General features: G+C 40.4%; 2 protein-coding genes and 1 gene segment (V, D, J or C); 2 read left to right on the plus strand and 1 right to left on the minus strand.

Moving 5' to 3' along the window:
- Positions 1-4,367: 4,367 nt before the first annotated feature.
- Positions 4,368-24,154, minus strand: LOC105355010 (uncharacterized). 4 transcript variants are annotated; one of them, XM_078955121.1, is made up of 9 exons: positions 24,039-24,154; positions 20,978-23,827; positions 19,184-19,297; positions 16,614-16,670; positions 15,190-15,243; positions 13,564-13,617; positions 13,314-13,465; positions 12,696-12,814; positions 4,368-12,536 (listed from the first exon to the last, which is right to left on the minus strand). In XM_078955121.1, the coding sequence occupies exons 2-9, from the start codon at positions 21,138-21,140 to the stop codon at positions 12,380-12,382; spliced, it is 870 nt and encodes a 289-aa protein (XP_078811247.1). In that variant the 5' UTR covers positions 21,141-23,827; positions 24,039-24,154; the 3' UTR covers positions 4,368-12,379. The 4 variants fall into 4 exon arrangements, with proteins under 4 accessions (XP_078811247.1, XP_078811248.1, XP_020562572.1 ...); XM_078955122.1 differs by lacking the exon at positions 24,039-24,154 and having other exon boundaries at positions 4,368-12,163; positions 12,363-12,536; positions 20,978-23,932; XM_020706913.3 differs by lacking the exon at positions 24,039-24,154 and having other exon boundaries at positions 13,314-13,456; positions 20,978-23,932.
- Positions 4,618-6,022, plus strand: LOC101173480 (Ig kappa-b4 chain C region-like; the record flags this gene model as incomplete). The annotated part of the segment is given in 2 exon segments: positions 4,618-4,681; positions 5,578-6,022. Coding segments are annotated over 2 exon segments (381 nt in total), but the record flags the coding sequence as incomplete, so codon positions are not given.
- LOC101173235 (major histocompatibility complex class I-related protein 1-like) lies at positions 24,120-25,186 on the plus strand. Its single transcript, XM_020706933.3, has 4 exons — positions 24,120-24,284; positions 24,366-24,668; positions 24,831-24,938; positions 25,064-25,186. Exons 1-4 carry the CDS (start codon positions 24,251-24,253, stop codon positions 25,090-25,092), a joined length of 474 nt encoding a protein of 157 aa, XP_020562592.1. The 5' UTR covers positions 24,120-24,250; the 3' UTR covers positions 25,093-25,186.
- The last annotated feature ends 595 nt before the right edge of the window (positions 25,187-25,781 follow it).

A 25,781-nucleotide genomic window follows, 5' to 3' on the forward strand; every position in this document is an offset into this window, starting at 1 on the left:
CATTCATTCTTATTGAGTCAATCCGAGAGTGAAGATCTAAAAATGGTATTGCATTCCACCTTTACAGATCTGACTGTAGTTCATTATTAAGTGGTCCATAGTGCACATCAAACATCTTTGTGCAAATGAATGCCTAAATATGTAATTCGGTCTGCTTGCCATTCCCATTTGTAATCATCTTAATATTTTGAGGGGGGCTGTAGTTTAAAGTTAAACCTGGGTCTTGTTTACATTAATTTTAAACCCTGAGAGAGTACCAAAGTCTTTGAAGGATTCCGTAATTATAGGTAGGGTTTTTTAGGTTGAAATATGGATACTAGAAGATCATCTGCAAATAAGGCAAGTTCTTGTTCCTCTCCTGCTACTTTTACTCCTTTGATGTCTGCTGTTTGCCTGATCCACTGGCCAAGAAGTTCAATGTTACATCCCTGTCTGGTTCCTCTCTCTAAGGTTATCATCTCTGTGAGGTCTCCACTGATTTTAATCCTGGAAATTGGTTTGTTATATAACCCTGAAATTGCCTCAATAATTGATCAACAAGGTGTTGTGTCTGAGGTTGATTTCACTCTGATGTGTCTGAGGCTTGATTTTAACTACTTTCAGAGGAAGGGTCATGCTCCAGGAACACAGATGGAGAACGTCCTACGCTTCGTCAAAGCCAGAGACGGACAGAAAGCTGCTGCTGCAACTGCCACCTCTCCCAGCAGCAGCTCTGCATCAGTTCTTTCAGGCCTGGCAGCTAAATCTGCTCATAGGTCAAATGTTTCAGTCTCCAAACTGTTCTCTGCAGTGTGTCTGCTCGTGTTTTCATAAATTCACGTTTAACATCTCAATTGCTTTCTAGATCAAAATCCTTCGTCTCTGGTCGGCTTTTTGGTAGAGATGCAGGTGAAAGTGAAGAAGCTTGTGGGAAGACCTGCATTTCCAGGAACATTAGAAATGAACAGTCAGAGTGTAGATCTCTTCATGATAAGTGAGATCCTGTATTATCGTTGTTTTGTACAGCCTCCTCTACATCTGCTGCTTCATCCAAAACCTGTGAGGAGCCTACAGATGCAGAGCTGGTCAGCGCTGTAGTTGACATAGAGAGTGAGGAACAGAACAGACACATTCATAGGTCAGGTTGGACACATTGATGTGTCAGCTGATGTGAACTGCTGTTTTTCTACGATTTGAAGATGATTCTGTGATGGGAGATGAACTGGAAACAGAACAGTAAGTTTGGGTTTGGGTCTAAGTGCTGCTTCTCACTGACACCAACTTCAGCTTCATCATAACTACTAGATGATCTGCAGCTCAACACCAACTCTCTCTGCTATTGCAGTCACTTCTTTCTGCTTTCAGGATCAACAACATTGAACTGGATGGATTTAATGACAAATACAATAGGAGTAGTAGTTTACATTTTAAATTTAAGTTTGTTTTTTACATGTTTTCTTAGACACTGTTAAGGATGTAAATTAAAATAAAAGATTCTTGCAAACAAACAGAGTAAGAGTAAATGTGCAAAAGCTAAAGAAAAATAATCCAGATTTTCTTCCGTTTGGTCTGATTTAAATAAACCCACAGAAATACAGAGACATGAAACCATCAGATGTTCCACTGTGGTTCCATCAGAGAGCAGCAGAGACGCATTAAAAAAGCTAAAATGCTGTTTTTTCTGTTTCAGTTTGCTGAAAGCAAAAAAAGACCTTTGACTTTCTTGTTTTGGTCCAGGAGACAAGCTTCACTGATGAACCATGACAGCAGGAGGTTTCTTCACATGTTCAACAAAGTCTAGAACACTGGAATCTGTTTCTTGATAAAACATTGAAAACGTTTTTTTTTTTATTTGAATATTTTAGCCCAGAACTCACTCCTTAATCACTTCTTCTGTTGAAAAATAGGATTCAATCAGTTCAATAACGGACAATAAATTTTTTTTTTTAAATATCTGGTTCACATAGAAAAGAAAAAGCAGTCATTTCAGACAAACACTTAGCATTTTATTAACTAGCATAACGTGATGAAGATGATCCATGTTCCTTTTGGAGTCAGTGGTTTCCATAGAGACACTTTGCATCAGCAGCTCCATGCTCCAGTGCTCTGGGAGACTTTATAGTCCTGAGAGTTGAAGACTGGATGACTGACAGCTGTCCTTCATCACAGCAGAAGACACAGAAATCCTCCTCCTCTTCCTCCTCATCTTCCTCCAAAACATGAGTGTGATGTGCGTCCTCATCTGGACTCTCACATCAAAGCACTTTTTATGTAGTTATATGTATATAACTGTCTGTCTGTTTTTCACCTCCATTGTTTCTTTGCTCATCAGGTCTGTTGTCTTGAACAAAAACTTCTTTTGTCTCTGAAGATCCCAGTTGAAGCTGCAGCAGGACTTTGACTGACTTTTCATCTGATGGAGACAGTTTGTCTTTGAACAACGGACTGGATGCCAGAAATCAGTCAGAAGGATTTCTGCTGATAAAGCAGAAAATATGAAAAAGACAAATTATTCAGACAAAAACAGAAAGACGACCAACGTCTGTAGAAAAAGAGGATCATTTTCACACAAATGCAAATACATTTAAAGTTTGTTCAAAGTGGAAACATGTTCATGGATTTTCTAGTTGTTCTTCTCTTTAGTTTATAAATCTTCACAGTTTTTCTGTCATCATTCTGTGAAAACTGATGATTTGGTGATGAGGATAAAAAAATGAATACAACTGTACTTCAATCAACAACTTTTATCATGTTCAGTAAATTAAAAATGAAATTATGAATGAAACACTCTAAGCTGACAGATGTACTATTGACATGATTTTTACATAATAGAAAAAAAATCTATTCAGCCATGATCTGTTTTTTTATCTGATATCTGTTTTATGTATTTTATATCCAACGTCTGTTTTTATTGTTTTATGTGTTTAAAATCCAAAGTCAGAATTGTATTATTTTCTCTTAAATGTTAGAAACTAAATAAGAATTCTAACAAAATAATTTGGAAAATAAACACACACGTGTGTGTGTGTGTGTGTAGGTGTGTGTGTGTGTGTGTGTGTGTCTACAATGAACTGTATTGGTTCAGTTTCTGTTCTCTGTGACTGAAAGAGGTTTTTGTACGACTGTTTTTCACTGTGTGAACACAGCCTGACTGTTGATTTCATGAACACTCTGACAGTAATAAACTGCTGCATCTTCAGCCTGAATTCCACTGATGGTCAGAGTGAAATCAGAGTTTGATCCACTGCCTGTAAAACGACTTGGAATCCCTGATTCTTGATAGGTAGCCCAGTAAATGAGTAGTTTAGGAGATTCTCCATCTTTCTGTTGGTACCAGGATAGACGTTGATAGCCGTTATGAACATAAACATCCTGACTGGTCCTACATGAGATGGAGACAGTTCCTCCCACAGCAGAGCTCACTGCTCCAGGCTGAGTCACTGTGACCTGTCCTCTGGACTCTGAGGAGACAGAGACAGAAACAGAAAGCAGCTTCATGCTTTTGTGGCCTTCATTTCAGAGGGACGGATGTTCATAGAGGAGAGGAGTTGGATTCTCTGGACTTTACCTGTAAAGCAGCAGCAGAGGAGAGTCCAGATGAGGACGCACATCACACTCATGTTTAGGAGGAAGATGAGGAGGAGGAGGAGGATTTCTGTGTCTTCTGCTGTGATGAAGGACAGCTGTCAGTCATCCAGTCTTCAACTCTCAGGACTATAAAGTCTCCCAGAGCACTGGAGCATGGAGCTGCTGATGCAAAGTGTCTATATGGAAACCACTGACTCCAACAGGAACATGGATCATCTTCATCATCATGATAATTTAACAATATGATTTTTTTAAGGAAATAGTAACTTTTATTTAATTTCTAATAGTTTTTATTAGCTGGAAAAGGAGCCACTTTGAGTCTGTTTGTTTGATGACCATAAAACTGTTCAATTATTTTACATTTGTGTTAACTTCCAATATCTCAAAGTATTTTTTATTGTTGTCCATTGTTGAGGTGTCTAACTGCTATATATTCAAAACTTGTCAATGTTAAATTTTCCTTTATTCAACAGGAAACTTATCTTTAATCGCAACAAGAACTGTTTTTATCTTCTGTCTGGATGTACAGATGAACATGAAAGAGCAGCAGGATATTAAAGATTTACAATACTGAGTTTTTATATGAAAATATGAAACATTTAATCATAAATGCTCAAAGACAGATTGAACTCCAAAGATAATTCTACTTCATTTGACTGACTCAGCTGTTTATTGCATTGAAGTCAGAACTTCTGTTGATTAAAGGTTGATTTTTGTTGTTTCTGCAGAGCAACATTTTAAATAAGTTGTTGGTTCAAACAAACTGCAGCCACATTTAAACTCATTCATTACATGCATGCTTTTATTTTGGATTCAGAAGAGACATTTGAACATTTTGGGGGGATTTCTGTGTTTGTGTCATCATTTAATTTTAACGAAACAATATTTACAAGTTTTTGAGTAGGAACATCATTAAAGGAGTTTATTTACTGAGAACATTTAGATTTCTAAGACTAAGATGTGATGTTTTCATGTTTTCTGTCATCAGTTGAGTTCGTTTGTTTCAGAGTCAGAGAGCGTGTCTCTGTACAGTCAGAGGTTTTTGTATGACGCTTCCATCAGTTTGGATCACTGTGGTGGACTTTTGGTGGAGGAACCAGACTGGAGTTTGGAAGTAAGTAGATCTTTTTGCTGATTTTTATGTTTTCATGTCTTATTTCCTTCTTTAATTGATTCTGAGTTACTAGTATTCTTTATAAAATTCTATTAATTTTGATAAAATACATTTTTTATAAGCAGACTTAGTCTGCGTAAAACTTGAAAATACAAAATTGTGTTGCCTTAGAATAGAATAAATCATCATTTCTATGTGAATCAAGAAATTAGAAATATTTAGTTTATGTTAATACAGCTGGAAAGAGTCTCTGTTCAGTCAGAGGTTTTTGTAAAACACATTAGTCAGTTTGTGTCAAAGTGGTGAACTTTTGGTGGAAGAACCAGTATGAAATAATTATTTAAAAAATTACCTAAAAAAGATTTTTGGTTATTGGTTTTTATCGAGTAAACCTAAACTCTTTTTTTAGTCAAATTACTTTTTAATAACACAATATCCTATTAACAGTGTTTTTTTTTTGCAAATAATGTTATGTTAATGCGGTCATAGTGCATTAATTGGCAGTTTTTACTCAGAAAATTGATTTTTGATCATTTTATATTTCAGAACATTTACTTGTTATTTCAAGGATTTTCTGACAGAAACCTGATATTTTTGTTGTGTTTTTGTCCTAATTAGTATATTTATTTCATGTTTGATGAAGCTTTTTAAAGACATTCAGTCCAAACTTGTTTCTACATGCAGATGCATCTGCTCCTTCTCTAACCCAGTTGGACATTTTTCAGTAGAAACTGAAGTTTCTCTTGTTGCTGATCTGCATGAGAGATTTCTTCAAGGAAGTGAAACAATGTGTGAATCAATGACTAATGGAGCAGAAAAACACCTGAACACAAATCTTCCTACAACTGAAAGCACTCCATCCAGTCAGAGCCTCTAAGCTGATTGGTGTCTCCTAGGTGATGCCCCGCCCTCCCTGACAGTGCTGGCCCCCTCCATGGAGGAGCTGCAGCAGGGGAAGGCCACACTCATGTGTGTGGCCAACAAGGGCTTCCCCTCAGACTGGACTCTGTCCTGGAAGGTGGTCGGCAGCAGCAGCAGCAGCAGGGAGGAGAGCAGGAGCCCCGGGGTGCTGCAGAAGGACGGCCTCTACAGCTGGAGCAGCACCCTGAGGCTCTGTGCCGACCAGTGGGAGAAGGTGACCTGTGAGGCCAAGAGGGGATCCCAGACTCCAGTCTCAGAGACTCTCAGGAGAGACCAGTGCTCCCAGTCCTGAACTCAGACATGCTGATGGAAATCTGCTTTCTGTGCACTTCTTCTTTATTCTCTTTCTCAAACTATGTTTTCACATTTTTTACAGTTTGGCTTGGCATAATTATCTTCAAATAAAAATCTTTTTGTCAACTGACTTCTGTTTTAATGACAAAATCAAATTATTGTTTTACTGTCGTGTTACATTTTGTGAGGAATAAACTGAAACACAGAAAAAAGTTTAACCCCTTCATCCTGACTTCATGTTTAATTTTATAAATTTAAGGTGATGCTAATTGAGGTGTTTCAGGAAAACAGTTCTCACTCTGACAGCGTCAGACAGTTCTCATTCAGCAATGAACTGGTTTGGTTGCTGCAGTAAACACTGACCAGGAACTACAGAATCGACAAAACTTTTGGAAAACAAAAGAAAATAAAAAAAGGTTATGTTTGTGTGTGTTTGTGTTGGTAATTATGCCATTGTGGAAACAACGGTCTGTTTACACAGTCACGGAATGGGGACCAATTTTGGAATGGGGACCAAATCCTGGTTGTATCAAGATAACTATTAAAAATGGCTTTAAAATACTTTTTTAAGTTTCCTGTGCATTTTTTAGCTTTGGCACAGAATGTATAATTTTTTCATCTGTGTGAGAGTGTGACTTTGGCTTACTGGAGCCTCTAGTGTCTTTCCAATGGTACTGCAGCCCCCAGTTCACACACACTTCTTCTAATATAGTCAAGCAATTAATAATCATTATAATCCCATTTGTCTGAATTAGTGTTTATGTCAACTTTTGACTTTACTGTGTATTCAATCCTGACGATGACGGTGTCCACAAAATACATTTTTCTGGACACACTGTTTCAGGAAATGCTATGGAGGAAGGTGTTGAATAAAGCTGGTCCCCATAGTGGGCTGTTATGTATGCGTGAAAAAAATTGTCTTATTTACAAACGTGCACATTTTTTCAATTTTCCAAAATCGAAATAATTTATATTTATACTACATCAAAAATCATCTAATTCTTATATCATAACTTCTTTTCAAGAAAAAGTTAAGCTTCAACACTTGTTCAATTTGTTATCAAGTATTTTTGTAATTAGTTCATCGTCTTTGAAGTTTTTATTTTTCATTTTAAAAAATGTCTGACAGTCACCAACAGTGACTAGGGGTCTGGAAGGAAGACGTGCCCCCGGCGAGGAACCTGAGCTGGCTGCACAGCGTCGCCTGTCAACACAAACGCTGGTTTTAGCCGGTCCACTGTCACAAAGTCTCTGCGCCCTCCCATGTCCAGGACAAAACATTTTTCCTCCTTCTCCAGGACACGAAACAGAAATGTTGAGTTGCCAAATATAGAGAAAGTAGCTTGCGGTCAAAAACACTATACTTGCGTTCCCGAGTCTGCAACTTGTGGCCAAAAAATGCAAGAGGCTGCCAAGCGTCCGCCACTCACTGTTCTACCACAGCACCCACTGCTATGTCTGAAGCGTCGGTAGTCAGCGCAATTTCAGCATCTGGGTCTGGGTGCGCGAGGAGAGCAGCCTTTGCTAAGGCTGACTTAGCACCGTCAAATGCAGCAATGCGGTCTGATGTCCAATCCTCAGGGTCTGTGGCTTTCTTGGAACGCAAGCTGTCAAAAAGGGGTTGTAACATGTGGGCAGCCCGTGGAATTAACCTGTTGTAAAAGTTCACCATCCCCAAGAACTCCTGTAGGGACTTAACCACTGCAGGACGGGGAAAATTTGCCACAGCCTGGTCTTTGGTGGGCAGACGAAATTCGATGACCCAAAAAATCAATGGCTGACAAACCAAACTGGCATTTAGCTGGGTTAACAATCAAGCCGTGGGTTTCCAACTGCTGGAAAACGTCCTTTAGGTGCACGAGATGCTCTTCAGAGGAGCACCGAGACCATCAACCTTTGAAAAGTTTTGGCTGCACCTTTAAGACCGAAGGGCATGCGCAGGAACTCAAAAAGTCCAAAAGGAGTAATCACCGCAGTCTTAGGCACATCTTCGGCCCGCACCGGAAGCTGATGGTAACCGCGCACCAGGTCCACTTTGGAAAAAATTGAGGCGCCGCACAAACGAAGCGAGAAATCCTGGGGAATGGGATAATGGTCAGGTGTGTCGTCCCATCGTTCAGACGGTGAAAGTCCCTGCATGGGCGCCAGGAACTATATGCCTTTGGCACCATGTGACGGTGCTGTTAGAGCGCCTCACGATACCCAGACTCTCCATGGTGGCGAACTCCTCCTTAGCAATGGTGAGTTTTGCTGCATCAAGGTGTCGTACCCGAGCAAAAACAGGCAGGCCCTTAGTGGGAATTAAATGCTCCACTCCGTGCTTAACCACAGTGGAGGAAAAAGCGGGGGTGGTCAAGGATGGAAACTCAGCCAATAAACTCTGAAAATGTCATCGCATGACAGGCCCAGATCCCCCAGCTGCACATGGGACAGTGGCAAAAGTGATCGGGTCTATTAGTCTGTAAAATGTTTTGTGTGTGTTTAGGGGGGGGGGGAGGGCTCCTCACACATTTATCCTCCATTAGTATTTTTATTAAATAATGTACTTCATACTGGCATCATTTTTCCAACATGGAAAATGCTGGAAGTTGATAGCAAGAGAGACACAATTCAGTGCAGCGTTTAAGTATGCTGTCCGTGATTGAGTGAATGAAAGTCAGGTGTGTGCGCCGGGGTTGCTGGGAGATGTAGTGTGGTATAACTTTGGCTGGTGACCAGATGGGGGGACAGAGTTCTGACTTCTGACAACATCTTACCAGAAAAAAGCTATTTGAATAGTTCATGGTGTGGATTATGGGACAAATACAACTGCACTGTTTTTAAAGTCGGGTTTATTGAAATTATTGGAACAAGTTAACCTGAAAAACAGCCACACTCTGTACTTCCATCCTGAGATGGGGGGAGGGGGGTACCTGTAATCACAAAACATACAAGATTTTTTTTATATGTATTTTTTGTGCTGCAATGTGCTGCTTTTTGGCCATGTGCTGCTTTTTGGCCAGGATTCCTTTGCAAAAGAGGGTTTTGATATCAATGGAACTTTACTGGTTAAATTAAGGTGAAATACAAAATGTCACAGATGAAACATTGTAAGGCTTGAAATAATCAATAAAAGCAAATACGCAAATGTCACTTCTGCATAGGTGCTATAGAAAAGATCATTTAAATGTTTTGAAGGGGAAAAAGTTAATGAAAAATATGCACAACATAAGGTGTTAGAAAAAGGGGTGGGGTCTCACAAGATTTTTCTTCTACCCACTTCTTTTCAGGCAAATTATTTTATTTTATCTATTTAAAATAAAATTGAAAAATAAGAACAAAAGTATAAATGAAATTTAATAAGTTGATAGATTTACTAATGAAATAATTTGTACATCATAGAAAAAAAAAATCTATTCAGCCATGACCATTATTTTTTATATCTGATTTGTTTTCTGTGTTATATTTTGTGTCTAAATTTCAAAGTCAGAATCTCATTTTCATTCTCTCAACTGTCAGAAACAAAAAATTGTAGAAATAAAACAATAGTTTTTGGCTGAAAAAAAACATTGTTATATTTGAGTGTGTGTGTGTTGGTATTTATGACATTGTAGGGACAACCATCTGTTTACACAGTCAAGGAATGGGGACCATTTTCGGAATGGGGATCAAATCCCCATCAAGATTACTATTAAAAATGGCTTCAAAATCCTTTTTTAAGGTTCCTGTGCATGTTTTAGTTTGGGCACAGAATGCACATTTATTCATCTGTGCGAGAGTGGCTTACTGGTGCCTCTAGTGTATTTCCAATGGTACTGCTGCCCCCGGTTCACACACACTTCTCCTAATTATACAACGGTTAATCCTGGGTCTGCACTGCAATATTGCCAGACTCCCTCTGATTTCAAATCATTGACTGGTGTTAAATATTTTCATCTTAATTTGCACAGCTTGCTACCAAAGATGGACTTAGTCAGAATTTGGGTTAAATCTACAGGTGCAGATGTTGTTATAATTCCAGAAACTTGTAACTAAATCTATTACTATTGAAGATATTAACAAATCTGGGTACAATGTTTATTGCACTGACAGGGCAGAAAAAGGAGGCAGTGATTCAATGATTCAAGCATTAAATCTTGGTTGTTATTTTGTCACAATCAATCTGTAAACAATTGGAGTTTTTGGCTTTGAATGTAGAAATAGTAAAATCTCTTTTTATTACTGTTATTGGATACCACAGGCCTCCATCTGCTTCAAAACAGGCATTATTTTCACTACAGCAGCTTTTGACTACGGTAAATTACACTGAATTACTTCTGGCTGGTGATTCCATTAATCTTACTCAGATAGTGAACATACCTACCAGGCCAAATCTCAAATGCCCAGAAAAGTACACATTAATTGATTGGGTTTTAACAAATGTGCCGCATAAATTTTCTCCGCTTGGTGTCTTTGCTTCTTTAATGATTTGAGTGATCATTGTGTTGTGGTTTGCAGAAACAATAAAATTCCTAAATGTAAACCCCGTATAGTTTGTAAGAGGAATCTGAAACATTTTAATGAGCAAGCTCTTTAATCATGATTTGTCAGTTAAATGGATAAATATTGGTCTACTGCCAGACGTAGAGCTGGCTTGGGCATTTTTTAAGGAAAGTTTTGTTTTTGTTTTTTTTGTTTTTTTTTTACAAATAGTAAATAAACAAGCTCCTTTACAAAAATGTAGAATTAAGGGATGTGAAAATCCCTGGTTCTCACAGGAACTTGCAGATATTATACATGAGCATTATAGAGCATGGAACAAGGCAAGACATACAGATTCTTCCACTGATCGATCTGTTTTTATACAGCTTAGGAATAGGTGTACTTCTCTTATATAAAAAAAGACCAAATCTGAATTGTTTTTGTCTTCCACTACTGAGAACCTTAATAACCCACAGAAATTCTGGAAAGTGATCAAGTCTCTTTCTGTGACTAAAATGAATCAAGCACTTCTTACTTCTGTTGTTAAAAATTCAGTAGTAGTTAATGATAAAACTGAAGTCCTGGATTGCTTTAATTAGGCATTTTTTATCATCAGGTTCCTTAAATGAATTTGCTACTGTCCACAGGGGGGTGCCACAGGGCTCAGTTCTGGGCCCCCTTCTATTTATTTTATATATTAATGACTTGGGTGAAATATCTCTGATGCTAATCTACATCTTTATGCTGATGACACAGTCATTTACTGTTAGGAATCATCTCTTACTCAGGCCATTGAAACCTTGCAGAAAGCTTTTGTTGCAGTACAGCACTCACTTATTCAGTTAAAATTGGTTCTCAATGCTGACAAGATAAAACTAATGTTTGTTTTCAAACTAAAAGAAGGTCCCTGATACAATTCCAATGGTGTCCACCTTGGATGGACATGTCATAGAGTTGGTTCATAAGTACAAGTACCTTGGTGTCCGGAGTAACGACTCCCTCACCTTTAAACCTCACAAAGAAAAACTTGAAAAAAAAAACACCTCAAACTTAAACTTGGCTTTTTCTTCCATAATATGTGTTTTTCTTTTGAAGTAGAAAAGCGTCTTGTTGCAGCAACTTTTTTTTGTCTGTGCTGGATTATGGTGATATTCTGTATATGAATGCCTCATCTTCATGTCTCAAAAAGGTTGACACCATGGATCTTGCTTCCCTGAGGTTCATTACCAACTGTAGATCCATGATGCATTATTGTGGCCTGTATTCAAGAGCAAATTGGACATCTCTGTCCACCAGGAGGCAGGGACATTGGTACACTTTTATTTACAAGGCCTTGCTTGGATTACTGCCTCCCTACTTTTGTTCTTTAATGACAAGAAGTGTGGAATCTCACACCTTAAGATCTAAAGATCAGTTGCTTTCTGTCCCATTTTTCTGCACAGAGCTGTGGATGTGTGTGTGAATGTGTGTGTGCATGGGTGAATGGGACTGTGACTGTAAAGCGCTTTGGGCCTTCGAAAGAAGGTAGAAAGCGCTATATCAGTATACGCCATTTACCAATTAGCTGGGGAAAAAAGCCTTTTTCCACTCTGCTCCTTTTGCTTGGAATATGCTGCAGAAAGACTGGAAACTCACTGACCTTAAATCTTTAAATGTTTTTAAAATCAAACTCAAAGCATCAGAGACTGAAACAATAATGTGCAACTGCTTTTTATAATGTATATGGTTTTAATAATGTTTGTTTTTATGTAAATTTTGTATTGAAATGTGCTGCCTCTTGGCCATAACTCCCTTGGAAAAGAGGTTTTTAATCTCAATGGGACTTTCCTGGTTAAATAAAAAATAAAAATTTATTACAGTTTCCTGTTTATCTGAGTCATTTTCACTGATATTTAAATGTGATGAAGTTTTTGATAGATGACAACTTCATTTCTATGAATAAATCACAATAAACTAAAAAACAACCTTTCTTTAAGCACTATTTTGTAGAAGTAAATGAAAAAAAAAATGGAAGAAAATTACTTACATTACTAAACAGTTAAATCAATGCACAGCGCAGGAACAGAAAGATCCAAAACTGTTTTTCTCACAGATCCAGTTTTTGAAGTTTGTTTTGTCCTGTTGTTTCCATTTCCCTTCAGTACTTAAGAACACTGCATCATCCTTGTTCCGGTCTTTTGAAATGCTCTCATCCAAGAACCTGTGATAAAACATTCTGTTTACCTCTGGTCTAAATTCAGTTCATAAACTGGTCTGAATTATGATGTTCAAACATTTTTTAAAGGATTTCACACATTTACAATCAGGCTCAGTCATAAAGAATGAATTTAGTAACGTTGTAAAAGAAACAAAGTCTTACATTTCTGTCAGTGGTGATCCATCCACCCATTTCCATTCATATTTCTGTTTCTGGACTGACCATCCAGCAAACAGACCGATCCAGGATTCTGCATTCTGATTCAATGTAGAAACAAACTCCTAGTAAAGAAAAAAAAAGTTCTTTCTTAATGCATTCTCACCATCGTGGTTTCCTTTCACACTAATAGTCCAGTAAAAACAATGTCTGGTCTTAAAAAAAATTAAAAAAATAAATGTCTCGTCTTTAGGATTCATCTGTTCTGGATACGTGTCCTAAAACTGAGAGAAAGCTCATCTGAGGAACAAAATCTGACTTTCTTTGATGCAGATATCTGTTCATTTAGTTTTTGCTTCTTGTTTTGTCTTCAGGGCCAACAGTCCATTTCTACTGAATCCCAGTTTAGCCTATTTGGAATTGAAGACATTAGAAGTGGGAAAAAGAGTTTCTGTGTTCCATCACAACGTTTCTTTGAAATGTTGCTGAAAGACAAACATGAAATCTGAGTTGTTGAGGAGAATTTCAGCTGGAATCCATCAGCATCCAGACAACAGCAGCACACATACAGGTGGAGAATCCAAGACACAAGAAGCTGGAAGGAACTAGTGTGAACACACCCACCTGTTCCTCTTTGCTGTTTACAACCACCAGATCAGATCCATTTTTCTGACAGAAACTCCTGCTGTTATACCAAATTCTTTTCTCAGTGGATTTATAGTAGCAGCTGCATCCAAATCTCTTCCATCCTTCAGGACACCGTTTACCTTCAAAGACTGATATACAAAAATACTGCAGGGTTTACTTTCTGGTTTCAACTGTAAACATGATCAAGCAAATTGACATAATCCATTAGTTTTCAGTCTTTTCTCACCTTCAATCTGATTTTTCAGCTGTTTTATTTCATCCAAAAGAGTTTTATTGATGCCTGAAAGACAGTAGAAGTCCATTTATTAATGATTTGCTCTTAAATGAACAATCACATGGCCTTCAACAGATACGAAGCAATCTTCATTTTAGTGGGGGGGTTGGTCATGATGCAGAGGTTGAGCAGTTTAGGCAGGTTTGATTACCAATCTGCCTGCACATGTGTTCAAGTGTCCTTGGCAAAACACTGAGCCTCATGTTTTGTTGTCATGGTGAAAAGGACCTGGCTGCAGACATCAACGTCCAGAACCAGAAGTCCTGGACTTCTGGACTGGAATTACCCCCACATCAATCAAAAAAACTTTATTTCAACCCTAACAGTTTTTATTTTACCATTTTAAACTTTACTAAAAGTTTTTTCTTTTCTGAGGCCACCTCCTTTGAAGGACTTGTAACTGCGGCCCTTCGTTCCGATATGCGGCTTCGGGAACGTCAAAATAAACAACTACAATCCTCCCGCATACCATCTCACAGCCCCTTTGTCTCAGCAATGACTTCAAACTCACCTCCTCCTTCTATAATCACTTCTTATCTCAAGCCTACGGACAAACCTATGTAAATAGGACATTCTAAACTCTCTGCCGGAGAACGCCAGAAACGTCCCGAGGAGGGATTATACTTCCACTGTGGAAAAATGGGACATTTAGTTAATCAGTGTCTGTCTTGTTTTAATTCCAGAGCCCCCCGCTAGAAGATAGGCCACGGGCGGGTGTTTTTGTAAGTTACACAAACAATATTTTTTTTCTTCTTATCTGTCAAGATCTGTTTAAACTCAGAAGTCCACGATTTTCAAGCCTTAATTGACTCTAGTGCTGAACAAAGCCTGATTGATTCTCATCTTGTTTCCAAATTGCCTCTGCCAACAGAACCTTTGGACACCCCCATCGAAGTCTCTGGCTTAGGTGGGCAACATCTTTCGCACAAAACCCATCGCACCAAACCCATACTCTTAATCTCTTCAGGTTGTTATGGGGAACACATTCAAATCTTTATTACCAAGTCCACGCATACTCCCATCGTTTTGGGATTTTCTTGGCTAAAATTACACAAGCCTCTGTTGAAGTGGACTTACCGTCATATTCTGAACTGGAGTGCCTTTTGTATGGCCAACTGCCTCCAGTCCGCCGTTCCCCCTGTGTCTACTCCCATTACTATTCCGTCCGACAAATCTGATCTATCCAAACTCCCCACTTGTAATCACGACTTGAGAAGTATCTTTTGTAGAAATAAAGCTAGCATCCTGCCTCCTCACCGTCCTTATGACGGCTACATTAATCTCCTCCCCGGTGCTCCCCTTCCTAAGAGGAAGCTGTACAATCTGTCTGGTCCTGAAAAAATATTGATGGAGAGTTTTATTCAGGAGGTCTTATTTTTGGGTCACATCCATTTGTCTTCATCAATATTGGAATGATAATATTGTTTTTGATCAAATCGTTGTTTTTTCTCATAACATAGGCATTCGTATTTTGAACTAAAACTTTCATATCAACATTTATTTACAAAGCAAAAAAGTTCAAAGGTAAACGTGATCAAACAAACTTAAATAATCCATTCGTTTTCAGTCTATTCTCACCTTCAATCTGATTTTTCAGCTGTCTTATTTCATCCAAAAGAGTTTCATTGATGCCTGAAAGACAGTAAAAGTCCATGTATTATTGATTGTACTTAAATGAACAATCACATGGCCTTCAACAGACACTTTTGGTGGTGGTGGGGGGGTCATGATGCAGCAGTGGACCAGTTTAGGCAGGTTTGATTCCCAATCTGACTGCACATGTGTTCAAGTGTCCTTTGGCAAAACACTGAGCCTCATGTTTTGCTGTCACGGTGAAGAGGACCTGGCTGCAGACATCAACGTCCAGAACCAGAAGTCCTGGACCAGAACTGGAATGACCCCCACATCACTTAAAATAACTTGATTTCAACTGTTAACACTAACAGTTCTTATTTTACTGTTTTAAACTTTACTAAAAGTTTGTCGATACTATTGCCAGCATTAGTGTGATCCTAGATGACTTTTAGCCAATCAGTAGAAATAATGCCTGTCTAACTTCAATAAGCAACGTAACCCCCAGCTCCCTCCACACCGGTCCTATACGACTGTTCCATTGATTTGCTGCCCGGAGCTATGCCCACCTGAGGACGGGTGTTGCTGCTTTCTCAACCTGAGTCACAGTCATACATGCCTACATCATGGAGGAGTTAGCAAAGGCTTATTCTGACCATCTACATCTCCAGCCTCAGCCGGCTTCTTATTTGTCAAAAAGAAAGATGGTGGATTGAAGCTGTGTATTGACTTCTACAGCCTTAGTGATGTGACTATTAAGTATCGTTATCCCCTGCCTCTGGTTTGAATTGGAGGGCCCCTCGCTTCCCAAGCCACTCGCAGGAGGGGGGCTCCACCGGGACCAATCTCCAGAATACTGAAAGCAATTCATCTCCCAGCACACCCAGCTTGCAACATACCTGTCTCTCATTCACTCAATCAACCACAGAATACTTAAGATGTGTACTGAGCTGAGCTAAATGTAAAGTATTGTTTTTGCCATTCTGCCTTCTTTACAGAGTGTTACATCTGGACCTGATCTTCTGCCGCCTGCCCAGACGCCTGTCTGGATTTGGACCATCTTGTCTCTTCTTGATGATCTTATGCCTTTTATCGACTCCTGCATGCCTGACCCTGATTTAGCTTTGTGGACTTCTAGCTCAGCTAATAAACCTGCTGCATTTGGATCCAGCTGTCTGCCTGTTCTTGTGACATAAATAAGTCCACTTGCTATGACTCAACTTGAAAATAATGCCACCTGGATGAATGAGAACCTTCGCAGACACATGCCAGACAAACAGATAATCAAGAGGGCATTGTTAAGGTATCCCTTTAAGCTTAACTGTCTCTATATTTCCTCAGTTAGAAACAAGTTTAACCCAGTTTGCATGACATAAAAAAGACAAATGAGGTAAAATAAAGATAGTTTAGGTGTTTTTAATTTTTCTCACCTTCAGTGTGTATCTTTTGCTCCTTCACTTCCCTCTGCGGATTGTTGAATGCCATGTCTGGAAAATTGCATTATTTGGTTAAATAAACCATCCATCCGTCTTCCTCCACTTATCCGGAACTGGGTTGCGGGGGCAGCAGTCTGAGCAAGGATGCCCAGACTTCCCTCGCCCCGGCCACTTCCTCTAGCTCCTCTGGGGGGACCCCCAGGCGTTCCAGGCCAGCCGAGAAACGTGGTCTCTCCAGCATGTCCTGGGTCTTCCCCGGGGCCTCCGCCCAGTGGGACATGCCCGGAGCACCTCCCCAGGGAAGCATCCGGACTAAAAGCTTGGGCCGCCTCAACTGGCTCCTTTTGATGTGGAGGAGAAGCGGTTCTACTCCGAGCTCTCCGTGGGTGACCGAGCTTCTCACCCTGTCTCTAAGGGAGCGTCCAACCACTCTACGGAGGAAGCTCATTTCAGCCACTTGTATTCGGGACCTCGTTCTTTCGGTCATGACCCATAGCTCATGACCAAAGGTAAGCATTGGAGCGAAGATCGACCGGTAAATTAAGAGCTTTTCTTTTTAGCTCAGCTCTCTCTTCACCACAACGGACCGATGCAGCGATCGCAAAACTAAGGATGCTGCTCCAATCTGCCTGTCAATCTCAAGCTCCGGTCTTCTCTCACTCATGAACAAGACCCCAAGGTATTTAAACTCCTCCAACTGGGGCAGGGACACTCCACCCACCAAGAGATGGCAAACTACCTTTCTCCGGTTGAGGACCATGGCCTCAGATTTAGTGGTGCTTATCCTCATCCCAGCCGCTTCACACTCGGTCGCAAACCGCCCCAATGCACACTGGAGGTCATGGCCCGATGAAGCCGTTTATTATCTGCAAAAAGCAGAGAGGAAATCTTGTGGTCCCAAACCAGATCCCTCCGCTGCCTGGTTGCACCTACAAATTCTGTCCATAAAAACTATGAACAGAACCGGTGATAAAGGGCAGCCCTGCCGGAGTCCAACATGCACCGGGAAAACGTCTGACTTGCGAACCAAACTCTTGCTCTGGTCATACAGAGACCGGTCAGCCCTCAGTAAGGTTCCCTGGACCCCATACTCCCAGAGCACTCACTATTGATGAAAACACCGACATCACAGATATATACAGCTGTGAATATTTATTAGAGGTGATGAAGAGACGTCACAGCAGAGTTTCTTGAATTGATGGACACAATAACAACTGATGACATAGTCAGCTCTCTAGTTACTGTGCTGGACATTGTTGAAGTGAACTGGTCACATGAAGTCATTTTGGTCACTGATGGCGCTCCATCATAGGTCAGGAAGAAGGGAGGTGTTGCCACAAAATTCAGGCAGAAACCAGGAAAAGATTCTTATAATAATGAAAAATAATAATGGACATTTCATTGTGTTTTGCAGACTTCACTGACAGTAAATGTGTTTCTGCACAGGATCTGAATCCTGATATTGACGGTCTCGTGAAGTTTCAGGAGAGAAAGGAGGTTAACTCCAAACTCTTATGTTCACAAATGTTTGCAGGTTTAATTTAGTGTAATTTTGTCATTGTTTGGACATTTACAATATAGGAAGATGTTTCATTTTTTCTGTAGCCCCTCTTGAATTTATTATCAGGATCGCTTCAGTGTCAGATTTAAAATATTCAGGCTGTATAAAATTGAATAAACCAATATTTTTAAAGTGAAATTAATTTTATTTAAGATCTATTGGCCTCTGTGAATGAATGTGTAATAAGAAATGATTAGGCTACCATGTTGGTTGAAGCATGTTTTCCAATTGGGTAAAAAAACAAGAATAAAGCTTTATTTTGCTTTTACGTTACTGGTCCGTCCAACTTGAGATCAGACGGGTTGAATGTGGCCCCCGAACCAAAATGAGTTTGACACCCATGAAGCAGCATAAAGCAACAAGTTTACTGGTTCTTTATCATTACAGTAAGGTTCAAATGTAGTACAAAAAGGGCGGGGCCTGTCCACACACACACGAATGTTATCAACACACCTGCTAGCTGCAAAAATGTCCACATGTCAACATGTACACAAAACAGATAGTGTCCACGCACGCATACTTTTGCCTTTAAACCAACTAGTGTGAAATCTTTCATTCATTCAATCATGCAAACTGTTGCAAAGGTGAGCTAACACCTGTGCTCAGGTGAGTGTTTATGTTTTTCTAAAATGGACGGTGGAATGTGAAAAGAAGGAAGGAGAGTACCCAGCCATCCCCACACCAAGACCCCCGCCACATCAGCAGCTGCAGCCGGAACCACCAACGCCACACGGCAGCAGGCAGGGAACAACCGCCCCCCGGGCGACCCAGCCCGCCACCCAGGCCAGGGCCAGCAGGGCCGCCGCGAGGCCCCCAGAGCCAGAGAGCAGGGAGGCACGGAGGGAAAGGGAGCACCGCCCCAGCCCAACCTGGAGGGCAGCCAGGAGGGCAGCCGCGCCGGGAGAACCCAACGCAGGGCCCCACTCGAGAAGGGCGCCCACAGCCCCAGTAATTTGATTTTTTTAACTAAACTATGATGTTGAGGTGTTAGCTTTTATCTTACATGAGGATAGAATGATGATCCCAGCTGACAGGACAGTACACAGCACCAACAGACGCCATTGTTCACATCTGCAGAAACTTTTCTGGACTTTAGGACACGTCTCTGTTTGTGGAGCTATGAGAGAAAAATAAAGAGGGATTTTGTCTTTCAGAGAAGAATCTATTGTTTTTTGATCAATCACTCCGGATCAAAATCTAAAGCCCAGTTAAGAAAATGCAAAAATGTTAATTTCAAAATCAAGGTATTATTGCCGATTGCACATACAGTACATCAGAATTTTTCTTTGGCATCTCTCATGTCAGGGTAAATATAGAAAGGATAAAAATTTAAAAGGAAATAAAATAAGTAAAACTAGACAAGAAAAGTACAAAGTGTTAACTATTAATATGAGTAAATATAAATATTGCAGTGTCCCAATCTATTCAGAGGAATTATTGCACATGTGGAGTTAATAGTTTATTGGACATAGTGTCCTAGCTGGATAGCATGTCATATGATTCAGTTCAGTCTTCCCTCTCTGATATCCTGTGCCAGCATTCTGATTGCTGCTGGGAAGAAGCTATTGTGGAAGCGTGTGTTGTGTGCATGGATGCTTTTGGGCCTGCAACGTCTGAGGTTGTGGCCTTCAAAAACCAAAAATAGAAAGAGAAGAAAGAGAACACAAATTTTTAGAATTCAAATAATTAAAAATACAAATTTAAATGAAATTGACTGTTCATAGCTGTGAAGAATAGTTGGAGGCTGCCTTTAACTTTTATTGCACTAATGGTTTAAACTTAATTCACTGAGCATGTATTGTCATCTCAAAATTATATTACATTTGAAGAAGGCACAGCCAAACTATTGTTCTAACAGTTTCTTCCCATACTCCCTCTTTTCTGTGCATGTGTTTTCTGCTGAGCAGGCCTCAGACTTATCTTCACTTTAGCCTTGGAGCTCCTCTCCAGCAGTAACCTGTGGGCGTGATTTTCAGACGAGGTCCATCGGACGATCTTCTGAATATGCAAATGCAGGGTTTTTATACCAAAGCCCATCCCTGAGCTCGTTGGTTCGGACTTTCAATGCACAATGTTCATCTCTCTGTCCCCTTCGTGTTTGTGCGAAGTAAAACCTCCACAAAAGATAAGTAACTGTCTCTGAGTCTTATTCATTATTTCTGTGTGCAAGAAACTTACGGGGTTACGAACTAACACAAATACAGTCCTTTCTAGAAAATCCAGTTTCTTCACAATAGCTGATCAAAAGTAGGACCACAGCTTTTCAAAGACAGAATTTGTGTTAAAACTTGCATTCAAAATATTGAATTTTCTACTAAGAAATCGTCAGGATCTCTTCATGGCAAAAACAAAAATTTCTTTGAATGTGGTAGGACCGTTGAGCTTCATGAAACAATCATTTTGAATTTTCCAAAAGATCCTGAGGGTTATGAAACAAAAAGTAAATTTCTCAGTTACATTTTTTTTAAATAAAGTTCCAGCTCAAAATGTTCAGCCTCTTGTTCCCATTGATTCTTTCTCCATGTTTGAAGCTCTTGGGGTGTCAAACTCCAGGCCTCCTGCTGGTTTTCCAGAAATCCTCCCTTATCTGCTCCCGATGACCTGGATCAGGTGGAGGAGTTTTAATGGTAGGTTGGTTGGAAAACATGTTGGATATCGCCCCTCCAAGCCTGGATTCTGACCCCCCTGACTTAGAACCTTGTTCAAATCTAGCCATGCTAAATGCTAATTCTTGCTGAACTGGTACTGAGATCTTGATCAGCATGTCTGGGATGCAGAAGATTGAGTTCATTCTTACCTTGTTCTGGTGACTGAACCCCGGTGGTGTCCTCCACAGATTCATATGCATCGTTGTAGATTTCCACCTCACACTCCTTCCAGTCTGATGTGTCTTCTTGCTGCTTTCTGTTGTATCTGACCTTCTTGGAGAAATCTGGTTTGGCAAAAATATCTGAGGCCATCTTAAGGCTGATGCAGTAGAAGAGGTGCTGCAGCTGCGTTATCACTCTGAGGTGGACTGAAGCAGTTTGTTAAATGAGGTCAAACATTTTCTCCATTTGTGCTGAGGACAGGATTTCCTGTTTAACTGTAAACATACTTAGAGGAAGTAGCAGCATGTGTAAAAACACTACACCTCCAGTTTTCTTTTTTTTTTTACTAGTTATCTATTCAATTGGATGACAAATTCCTAAATAAGAATAAATGTGTTTTTACAAAAGCAGAGTATTAAAAAAAATCTCTTGCTGTGTGCACAGGAAATGTTACTTTTTCTTATTTTTTTATTTTGTAAAATAAACTAAACATACTTTAGTTCCCCATAACTCACAGTTAGCTGCACAGTGGGAAAGTGGTCTGTGGTGAATTATTGAATGTCTTTACGTAGCTCACTTATCAAATCCTTTTTCTTACATTCAGACAAACAAACACATGGATTGTAGTCTCTCAATGTCTGAAACAGTCAGACTCAAGTGCAGCTGTTTATTCTGTTAAAGCTTCTTTATGCTTCATTTACTTTAAGGATGCTAGCATGAACTACAAAGGAGAACATAGATTTTAGTTGTTGCAGATGATTTATATCATGTTGGAGCGACTTAAGTAAACAGCACTATAAGTTCACTAAATGACTAAGTGATAATACCGGGCTGCAACTCTTTCTGGTTCCAAACCACAACATGCCTGCTGCTATCAATCCACTGATTATTATCTGTCTGCATGAGTCAATATGCAACTAAAAACAGCAAATGACAGCCAATTTTAAAGCCAAAGCTAGAAATTTAGACATTGAAGCAAACAGACAACTGTTTCTTTCTTTTTTCTTTTTTCACTAAAAAAAATATGTTTGTGGCAGTTTTCAAACGAAAAAAACTCCTGTCTGCATTCTACATTTAGTCAGTGTACCTGCTTCAGTTCATATTTTATATTATAGGACAAACTAAGTGACGTAAGTGTAACTGTTTGATTTTAAATGTCGTGATATTACTTTTTTGTGGCCCTAAAACTCCTAAAACATCGTAAAAAAATTATTGAGAACTTCCCAAAATTACAGACTTATTTAGAAAAATCAACCTCTAAAATGTACAAATCTACACAATCAGCACAGAATCAAGTACTTATTTCCTCCACTGTTGGTAAAAACAATTTCAGCAAAGCTGCATGTTGATAGATTGGAAAAATCCACCAAAATCCTGGCCCATCACCCAAATTATCCTCAACTCGACCTCCCCTGCGTGCCTCTAGAGGTGCTGTCTCAAAAAATAAATAAATAAATAAATAAATAAATAAAGAGGTGCTATCTCCCAGAGCTAGGATGAAACTGGCCCCCAGTGTCGCAGGAATTACAGTCATGAATGTTACATCAAACTGGGGCACTGTGATGGACAGCTTTCTTCTGATACTATATTTGCAGTTACACCACGTAGAAAGCTAAGCAAAAGACTGTTAGACTGCCCAATCAAATAAATCTATTCACATCCCCTGCAAGAAGGTTATGACCAGTCCCACTGAAACTAATCTCAAACTTGCTGCACTCAATGTCAGATCTTTATGTAACAAATCATTTTACTTCTAATCTTGATTTTATGTTGTTTACTGAAATACGGCTTGACAAAAACACAGGAAACATCCCTCTAGTCCAGGGGTCGGAAACCCATGGCTCCGGAGCCACATGTGGCTCTTTCATCCTTTTGTTGTGGCTCCCTGTCACTTTGGAAAGTAATGAGTATTTTATAATAATTAAATTTTATTTTAGTTTGTTCATCTGCTGGCTCCGTACGAAGCGCGTACCACGTCAAAACCAGCTTCCTAAATGATCTCGTATTTATCGGGCGAGACCTGCAGAGCTGATAGCAGGGAGAGGCACGCGGGGCGGCTTCAATAAACACTCCGATCTTCTGCCGGGAACTTGACGTGCTGCGGGGCAAAGACCAACTCGCTGATGACAGAGAGTTCGCGCCAGTGTTGCCAGATAGAGTCATAGTTTTCCAGCCCAAAAGTCATCTGAAAACCGCCAGACCCAGCCAAAAACCGCCCAACATAACTTTTGTTGATGTTTTTTTTCGCACTGCAGCTAGCAGCATTAAGAGATAAAATTGATTTGATCACCTTTGAGATGAGAGAAAGTTTAGGTGTTTTTAATTTTTCTCACCTTCAGTGTGTATCTTTTGCTCCTTCACTTCCCTCTGCGGATTGTTGAATGCCATGTCTGGAAAATTGCATTATTTGGTTAAATAAACCATCCATCCGTCTTCCTCCACTTATCTGGGTTGCGGGGGCAGCAGTCTGAGCAAGGATGCCCAGACTTCCCTCGCCCCGGCCACTTCCTCTAGCTCCTCTGGGGGGACCCCCAGGCGTTCCAGGCCAGCCGAGAAACGTGGTCTCTCCAGCATGTCCTGGGTCTTCCCCGGGGCCTCCGCCCAGTGGGACATGCCCGGAGCACCTAAGAGAAAATGACTTCCTGGTAAAATAAAGGTTAAATGAAAATTAAATAAAATATAATGAAAATCTAAATAAGACTTTTCAAATTGCCTTAAACTTCTAAAGTTTTAGTGTTCTTCTTTGGTGTTCAGGTTCTCATGTTCTCCAAAGAATAGCCGTCTGTGAGTGGGTGTCAGGAACTGGTGGTGGAGGACCCAAAATGCAGGAGACCAAGCTTGGTGACAGGAAATAAAACATTAAATAAACAAACTGAAACGTGACAAAACTATGGGTGTGACAAAACAGAGCAGATGACCTGACAAGGATGAACAGAAACCACGACACTTAAATAGGCTGATGGTAATTAACTGAACTGATGACAGCTGTGGATCATGAACCTGAAAGTGGATTGACTGACAAAGAAAACCAAACCACTGAATCCTTACAGTGGGACGATGAAAGCAATGAAGTCAAAGGTTTCCAACAGTACAGTGTTGATGGGGAAGACTTCATCTCTGTGGACCTGTAGACCGAGACATGGATTGCTCCAAAAACACAAGGTGTTGGGATAAAACATTTATGGGATGCAGACAAAGAGAGATTAAAGCACTTTAAAATCTATCACATATCATCATGTCCTGAATTGCTTAAGGAACACATGCACTATGGGAGGAGTTTTCTGCAGAGAACAGGTAGAGTCAACAACACTTACTAGTTCACACAAATAAATGCTGAATATGGGAGACATTTTTCCCTTTATTTTCTTTGTGCAGAGCGTCCTTCAGTATCTTTTCTCCAGAAGACTCCCTCCTCTCCGGTCTGCTGCCATGCCACTGGCTTTTATCCTGACAGAGCTGATCTGTTCTGGAGGAAAGATGGAGAGGAGATTCATGAGGGTGTGGAGAAGGGACAGATCCTACCTAACCATGATGGAACCTTCCAGATGAGCTCAGAGCTGAACGTTTCATTGATCAAACATGAGGACTGGAGGAGGTATGACTGTGTGTTCCAGCTCTCTGGACTAACAGAAGACATCGTCTCCATGCTGGACAAAACACAGATTCAGACAAACTGGGGTAAGATTGTAAACTTTAGCCCCAGCACCTTAGTGTTACCTAATCCAGATCATCTTTAAAACAGAAGCATGTGAGGAGTTTCTAACAAGAAGTCACTCAAACACTTTTGATCTGCCAAGTCTTTTGACCCTGAATGTCAGTTTGATCCATGTTTCTACTCAGTTTCTCCTTCAGAGTTTCCAGTTGGTCCTGTTGTTGGAGGAGCAGCTGGAGTGGTTCTGCTCCTGGTGATCAGTGGAGTCCTCTACTGCTGTTGGAGAAACAGAAATGGTGAGAAACAATGAAATCACAGGATCCATTCAGTCCAGATTATTGGAACAAGAACAATAGATTTGAAATGAATGTCATTTCTAGTCTATATGATCTGACTGTAATGTGTTCTTACTGTGTTTCAGACTTCCAGCCTGTTGATGGTAATTGTTGACCATTTAGACCAGGGGGGTCCAAATCCAGAAACCTTGCCTTGTCTGATGCTGTTTATCTGGATCAGGTGTGTTTAAGAATTTTCTATGGTAGGTCGTAAACATGTACAGTAGGACACTGGCGCTTGAGGCCTGGATTTGGACATCCGTGTTTTAGATCTTTATTTTTTCTTGTTTTGGGATACTATAAGATGTGCAGAAGGTTCAGGAAGACTCGAAATACAACACAATGACCAACCACATCAATGGCTGCCTCAACCACATCAATGGCTGCCTGGAGTGCGGGGCGGTTCTCCCTTGGGGGGTTCTGGCTAGTACCTGGGGTTGGGGCTGGGGGATGCCCAGAACTCCTGGGTGGTGATGAGGTGCTTGTCTGGGGCTGTGGGCACTCTTCTGCGGGGCCCCACATTGGGCCCTCCTGGCATGGCAGGGGGGCTGCTTTCCGGATTGGGCCACATCTGCACTCTCTGTCCCCCCATTCCTCTCTGCTCTTTGGCTTTGGGGGCCCCTGTGGCGGGTCGCTGGCCCTGGCCTGGGTGGCGGATGTGATTGCCCGGGGGGCGGTTGTTCTCTGCCTTTTCTGGCTGCCGCTGCTTCTGCGGTGGGGATCTTGGTGTGGGGATGCCTGATGACTGATTTAAATAAACCCACAGAAATACAGAGACATGAAACCATCAGATGTTCCACTGTG

This window comes from Oryzias latipes, chromosome 11 (assembly GCF_053564925.1).
Source record: "Oryzias latipes strain Hd-rR chromosome 11, Olatipes_Hd-rR_3.1".
NCBI classification, from domain to species: domain Eukaryota; kingdom Metazoa; phylum Chordata; class Actinopteri; order Beloniformes; family Adrianichthyidae; genus Oryzias; species Oryzias latipes.